This window comes from Pinus tabuliformis, chromosome 3_2 (assembly GCF_031772625.1).
Source record: "Pinus tabuliformis cultivar Carrire ecotype Pingquan chromosome 3_2, CPIR1, whole genome shotgun sequence".
In the NCBI taxonomy this organism is placed as follows: domain Eukaryota; kingdom Viridiplantae; phylum Streptophyta; class Pinopsida; order Pinales; family Pinaceae; genus Pinus; species Pinus tabuliformis.
Genome location: NC_142302.1, coordinates 237,807,057 through 237,814,373, shown reverse-complemented (window position 1 = coordinate 237,814,373; position 7,317 = coordinate 237,807,057). Strand labels below are relative to the sequence as shown.

At 36.2% G+C, this 7,317-nt stretch overlaps 1 protein-coding gene and 1 pseudogene across 2 annotated transcripts; both read right to left on the bottom strand.

The window, feature by feature from the left end:
• Positions 1 to 249: 249 nt before the first annotated feature.
• On the bottom strand, positions 250 to 869 carry LOC149180579 (aldehyde dehydrogenase family 2 member C4 pseudogene; annotated as a pseudogene). The gene is made up of 3 exons (XR_016256698.1): positions 738 to 869; positions 502 to 644; positions 250 to 348 (listed from the first exon to the last, which is right to left on the bottom strand). The product of XR_016256698.1 is annotated as an aldehyde dehydrogenase family 2 member C4 pseudogene (transcript).
• A 1,670-nt stretch (positions 870 to 2,539) lies between these two features.
• On the bottom strand, positions 2,540 to 3,076 carry LOC149180578 (uncharacterized). The gene has a single exon (XM_089413916.1). The coding sequence runs from the start codon at positions 3,074 to 3,076 to the stop codon at positions 2,540 to 2,542; it is 537 nt and encodes a 178-aa protein (XP_089270042.1).
• Positions 3,077 to 7,317: the final 4,241 nt, after the last annotated feature.

Here is a 7,317-nt window from a genome sequence, read left to right as displayed (position 1 = left end):
GGCGTTGCTCTTGACACTATTGCTTACAATACTCTTATTGATTGGTTATGTAAAGCTGACCATATGCGTATTGCCTGGGATCTTTTCAAACAGATGAAGAAGTCAGGTTGTAATCCAAATGTTTACACTTACAACGCCTTCTTTGATGCTCTTGGAAAGGCTGGAAGGATGGATGATGCTTTCAAGCTTCTTGATGAGATGCATGCTAGAGGATGCAAGATGAATACAGTAAACTACAACACCCTCATATCAGGTCTTGTGATGGCCGGTAGAGTGGATGAGGCCATAGAGTGGATCCGCGAACTTGTGAAGAATGCACCCTCTTTCCTGAACCGGCAGCAAGCTAATCTGTTAAAAGAAGAAAGAGAAAAAACTCAGAAAAGAAACCAGAAAACAACATAATATAAATATAGCAGAAGATGAACAATATTGATAAAGAAAGGGAAAAGAGAAAAAAACATAATGCAGCAAAAGATGAAGGGTCTTAATAACAATTATTACATAGCCAGACATGCGAGGCCATGGCCCATGATCAAATGCTGTGCGAGCGGCTTTTACAGCCAAATCCACATCTTCTTGCCTGGCCTCTGATACGCTCGCTATCACTTTCCCTGTTCGAGGATCCAAAGTCTCGAACTTTTTCCCTACAATGATACAAATAAATCAGCCCTAAAGATCTAAACACAAATCTTGATTTGACTTTAAAATACTGTGCAATGGATCAAGAAATTAAATACCTGAAACTGAATCTACAAACTCTCCATTGATGAAAAGCTTCGTATGCTTTACTGTAACTGGGGGGAAAACGGTGGCATTCGATTGGGAAGAAAGGGACGCCATCTCGGAGTTTCTTTTGGGGCAGAGAGAGGCTCCGAATGATAATCGAACGTTGCAGTGCGTGATACCGTGATACCGTGGATGATCTAGACGAGCCTGGAAAACGGTGGGCCAGGGTTGCTATTGATGTAACAGCACAAGGTTGCTACGTATGCAGGGAAGAAAGACATGGAGAGTCTCATCGCCAGTAGGCAGTCTCTGCAAAGAGTCTCATCACCAGCAGGCAGTCTCTGCGAAGAGTCTCATCGCCAGCAGAAGAGTCTCATCGCCAGCAGGCCAGTCCTGGCTTTTCATGGCCCATTACCATGGAAAAAAACTATTTTTCTATGGAAAAAATAGATTAAACGAACGGCAGAAAACAATCCAATCATCTAACACACATAATCAATGGCTCAGGATCACACACGTCACATTTTAGGGAGGTCTTTCTCAGAGGGAACGCCTTACGGCGTAATTAATTTAGTTATGTTAGGTTATAAAATATCAATATATATATATATATATATATATATATATATATATATATATATATATATATATATATATATATATATATATATAAGTAAAGGGGAAACAACCACCACTATGAGGAGGAAAAAATCAAAGAAGAAAACACAAAAACAAAGAGAGAAACAAGGGGGAAAGCTAGGAGGAAAGGGCAGGGATCCAACAATTACTGATCTTCCATCCGTCATCCCTATTGAGATTACTCGGTCTCCTTTCAATTTCTATGGCCTCCCTAAACTTCTGGTGATGAGAATGCGCAATTTTGGAAATTACCCAGGCCTCCTCAATACATATATGGTGCTTAATCTTCTCTGCATGTTCTGCCAGGGCTGAAGACCGGGTCCTTCCATGTTTGATTTCGGCTGAGTGCTCATGAATCCTCTGATTAATAGAGTGCCCAGTTTCCCCAACATAGGGGGTCCCACATGAACATGGAATAACATAGACACCTTTCATGTCCTTGGGGTCAATAGGGTCTTTTACCAATCTAAGGGAGCTACGAATGTTGTCAAGGGGTCTAAAGGTTGAGGGAACATTGTGCTTCCTAAGGATCCTCACAATCTTGTCAGTGGTCCCTTGTATGAAAGGGAGATGAACAACTGAGATTTGATCCTTAGGGTCTTTTTTAATCTTAGGACCTCTACTAGCCTTAAGGAATTATTTCAATCCTTGGTGTCTACTATAACCATTCTTAACAAAAACATTAAGGAGGTGGACTTTCTCTTTATCAAGGTTCTTTATATCATAGATTCTCAGTGCACGAGTAGCTACCGTGTTGAGAACACCCAACTTTTGAGTAGGGAAGTGATCAGAGTTGGAATGAAGATACTTCTCATTATGAGTTTTCTTCTGGAACACTTCGTGGGAGAAAGAGCCATCATCATTCCCCGAAATGAGGACATCAAGGAAAGGAAGGCACCCATTAATTTATTGCTCCATATTATACTTTATGGAGGAGGATTGATTGTTGAGATGTTGGAAAAATAGATCTAGCTCTTCTTTCCCATGAGACCGGAGGACACCAGTGTCATCCACAAATCTCTTCCAAAGCTTGGGCCAGAGACGGGCTTAAGCTAGGGCCTTGGATCTAAAGTCTTCCATAAAAATATTAGTGATGATTGGGGAAAGGAGCGAGCCCATGGAACTCTACAAGTTTTCTCATAGAATTCCCCTTCAAAACAAAAAAAAGTGGAAGTCAGACAAATCTCAACCATCGAGTAGTATCAGGGTTGGTGAGGCGGTTAATGACATCAATAACTTCCTTAATAGGGATGCAAGTGTGAAGGGAGACCACATCAAAGCTCACAAGAACGTCCCCAGGGTAAAACTTTATGCCCTTTAACTCAGTGACAAATGAAGAAGAGTCTTTAATGAATGACTCTGTAAGGCCAACTAGGGGTTTAAGCTTTGAGGCAAGGTATTTTGCTAGGAAGAAGGTTGGCCCTCCTATGGCGTTGACAATGGGTCTAAGGGGGGTCCCATATTTATGGATATTTGGAAGCCCATAGATCCTAGGCGTATTGGGGATACTCTCAATAAGCTTATGGCAAAATGACCCCACAGCGTTACTAGACTTAATAGCTAGAGTGACTGTTCTGGAGATCCTTTTCAGTGGATTCTTGCTAAGCCTTTTATAGTTGCCACTATTACAAAGATGATATAGCATATTATTACGATACTCCTCCTTATCAGGGATAACGACATCCCCACCTTTATCGGCTTTAAGAACCATGATGTCCTTGTTTTGGTTCAAGGATTTGAGGGCATCAAATTCATCCTTGCTAATATTGCTTCTAGGGGGCTTTGCCTTCCTAAGGATAATAAAAAAATATATCCTTATAGTGTCCTTGATATTATGAGGGAGGCCCCTAATCCCAAACTCTACGTCACACATAATAGCTTCTACAGGGATTTTTCTAGGAGCGAGAGAAGAATTTAATCCTTTTTCGAGAAGACTATAGATAGAAGGGGGAAAGGAAAATTTAGAAAGATTGATTACCTTATTATTATTATTATTAACTTTTTATTATTATGAATAATAAAATCATTAAAATCCTTATCAAAACTATATTTACTATTATTCAAAATATTATTCATGTATTTTAGGTCGATATTATTCTTATTACCTAATTTTATATTATCCAAATTCAACAAATTATTATTATTATTATTATTATTCCATTCTCTATTGCTATCAATATCAAAATCATAAAAAGATTTATCAGTAATATGTTTAGCATAACTAATGCATTTGAAATCAATATTGTTTTCATCTATGATTTTCAATTCATCCAAACACACCATATTATTATTATTATTATTATTATTAGCATCATCATCATCATAATCTTCTGTAATACTGTTATTAAACTTATAACCAGCCATTTTATTATTGTCCATAAAATCGAAATTTCTAATATCATAAATATCATTGGAGCCTAATTTAATTTTACTGCAATGAATATTAGGGCTCAACAATGAGGGCTTACTAGAAAGGTGGCTAGACTAACAGATATAATAGGAATCCCAGGGGGATGGAGGGTAGGACGTGTCATGAGGATCAAGGACGGATTTGGGTGAGGGAGACCAGTCAGCATTGAACGGAATTGGGTAGAGGGGACCTAGAAAGGAGGACAATGAAGTGATAACGGCTGAGGCTGGTTGGAGAGGGGCGCCATAGCTATCGAAATTAGAGGGTTTGACTTCGTGGGGATGGGAAACAAATCGAGAGGAAAATACCATCAACTGGTCCGAGGAACAATCCACCGAAGCGCAGTTTCAAATGGAGGGAAGAACAGGAGGGACCAGATCTGGGGCATTCGATTGGCTGGACTACGGAATAAGGTCCACATAGGGAATTGGAGGAATAGAAAGCAAAGGGTGAGGGAGATGAAGTAAGAACTCCGAGACACCGTCTTCTTCACCAGAACCTGACAAAATATCTATATCCTTTAAGGAGAAGTCACTAAGAGGATGGACATTTACCCAAGACCAAAGAGTAGATAATTGATTAACAGAAACCTGGCTCTGTGACGACTTGCCTAACGATGAAGACCTTTCAATTAACTTAAGAAACTTCGAACACTGCTTCTGCCTCCAAATATCTTCCATCTGCTATGATTTTAGAGCCAAATAGGCATCAACTCTAGACCAAAGTGAGGCAGAAATAATGCCAGAAAGTTCCAGATGTAAGGAGAGAAGATGCCTTGAAATTTGATCCATAACTCTTCTAATCCTACGAATCTCAGACCTCAATAATGCTAAGATGGCCCTCAGAAATACACTCTGTATCCTAGGAGTATTGAGGTGATGATTAATCTGGGTGAACTTCAGAATGATGGAGGAATCTCTGCATCTCTTAAGGAAAGCCAGATCTGATTTCATCTTCGAAACCTGCAAGTGTGCCTGCTCAAAATGATGAACCTTTGTCACAATGGCCCTTCCGTGCAGGGATGTGATTATTGAATTTAGGCTTCTGTGATCCATATAAATATTTTTGAGGTGAGCCTTCGACGAAAATCACATCAAAAATCATTTGTCGACATGTTTCGAACCAGCAAGTGTGGTTCATTGTCAGGACAAGATGAAGAACCAAATCATGGCTATAAGTTAAATAGAGAGAGAAGATCAATCAATGGCTAGAAAAAACAACTACTATTGACCAAGGACATGGACTAGGCAACAACTATAATTGACTTGACCAAGAGAAAGGGACAAGAGAAATTAATTGTCTAATTAAATAATTAATTAATTAGTTAGTTGTTAGAACTATTAATTTCTATAAACCTAATCACTTAATATACTCTATATTATTTAAACCTATATAAACTAAATGATTATTAATTAGATAACTAAGTTAGTTATATAGTTGACTAATAAACTTTATTTATATAACTATATAAGTAACTAAATGTGGAGTATTTTCTTAAATAAAAATGAAATGAAATTATGTAGCTATTTTTATTTTATTAGAAAATTCAATTACAATATATATATATATATATATATATATATATATATATATATATATATATATATATATAGATAGATATATATATATATATATATATATATATATATATATATATATATATATATATATATATATATATATATATATATATATATATATATATATATAATTCTAATAATGGGATGAATGGGATTAAAACTAATGTTTAATAATCAATCAAACACTTATTTGATATGATTATAATTATTTTAGTCAAGTTTAGTCATAACAAGTACAATAAAGTCAAGTAAGGGGGACTAAAACTATTGTTTAATAATCAATCAAATAATTATTTTATATGTTTATAATTAATTTATTTATGTTAGGTATATATATATATATATATATATATATATATATATATATATATATATATATATATATATATATATATATATATAATAACCTATATATATAGTTGTTTGAGAATAAGTTGATTAATTTGGGTCTGAGTTGGTTCAGTGATTGGTTGATTCAGTTGGTTCAATGATTGAGTGAATTGTTGTCGTGATCAATTTCAGTTTTGATATTTCGTATTGGGATTAAATGATGGTAGTGGGTCTAGTCTGAAAATTTGATGAAAAGTGGCCTACAAGTTGTGATGTTTTGTATCATGTGGGTCCAGTGTGAAAAGTTATGAAACTTGGTCCATGGTGGTGCTGAGGGAAGGAGCCTTTAGTAATAGATTCCAAGATTCTTTCCAGTGGTAGTTGGTAAATCAGATCAGGGGGTAGGATCTCCCTTCTGGTGGGCATTGATAAACGATATCACGAGGTTGGAGCTCTCTTCCAATGGGTGCTAGAGAACAAGACAAGGTTGTAACCATCTGCAGGTGGGTGCCTGCATGTTGGTATGAGTCTGCACCAGTACAAGATTGTAAGATTTTTTTTCTTTATAATAAAATATAAAGACAGAGATGACAATAGCAGTGGTTTTTCCCACATTGAGTTTCCACCTAAAAATATTGGTGTTCATGTTTGTTGATGTATCGCTTATGTGTGATGGTTTATTCTATTCTTACAGCACATGGTTATTATTACTGTCTAAATAATTATTGATGCATTATTTCAAGTTAAACAAATGATGAATTAGTTGAAAAGTTAGTTAACTAGATATATACTACTTATCCTGATCACAGTCACATACATATGTTGGTTCACTGAATTAAATTCGTGTACAAAAATATGAATAAGAAATTCAAAGGTTTTAGTGAGTTATAAAATATTGATTCACCTCCACCCTCCCCCGTATCTCAATATTTTTCCCAACAATTGGTATCAGAGAATGTCCTTTAGAAGAGGCATGATCACGTGAAGGAGATCCATTAAGAAGATGGGGAAGAAAAAGATAGTTCAATGGAGGGATTTAGAAAAATGTGATAGTGATATATCAGATGTAGTAACATATGTCATCAAATATTCATGTTTGGGAGCACGCCACTTTCTATTGATGAAGAATGGAGAAGACGGTAATAAAGAATCAAGAGGTATGGTATTTTGTTCTGACTATGGTCCATTTCCTTGTCAATGCAATAATGATAGTGATGATGATAGTGAAACAACTAAACTTTATCTCATGAGTAAAAGTGACAATAAGCACTCTAAATTTCCAAAAATGTTGGCCCTAGAAGTTGAAAATCAAGGAAAGTAAAAAACAATAAATAATGAAGGCATTGTTGCGAACGGGTTCCCTGGGGGTCAATTTTGGGGTTAAACACCCAAGTTTTGGGGCAGAAGACCAAAGTTTGTATAAATAAATGTAAAGTCTCCGCATTTTGTGGTCGTAGAGCATGAAGATATCTAAAGTCAAAAAGGGTTTTCTGTCCTTAGTCTAGATAGGTTGTGTAAGTTTTGGAGAATTTCCCTTGGTCCGCAGACCATGGGATTGTATAAAGAAGAGGTCTTAAGGGGAGTCTAAGTCAGTGGTAGAAGAGAAAGTAAGTGAAGTAGAAGCACTAGATG

Excerpts from the sequence above, each read along its gene's own strand:
- LOC149180578 (XM_089413916.1), bottom strand. The coding sequence starts at position 3,076 with ATGGTTCTTAAAGCCGATAAAGGTGGGGATGTCGTTATCCCTGATAAG.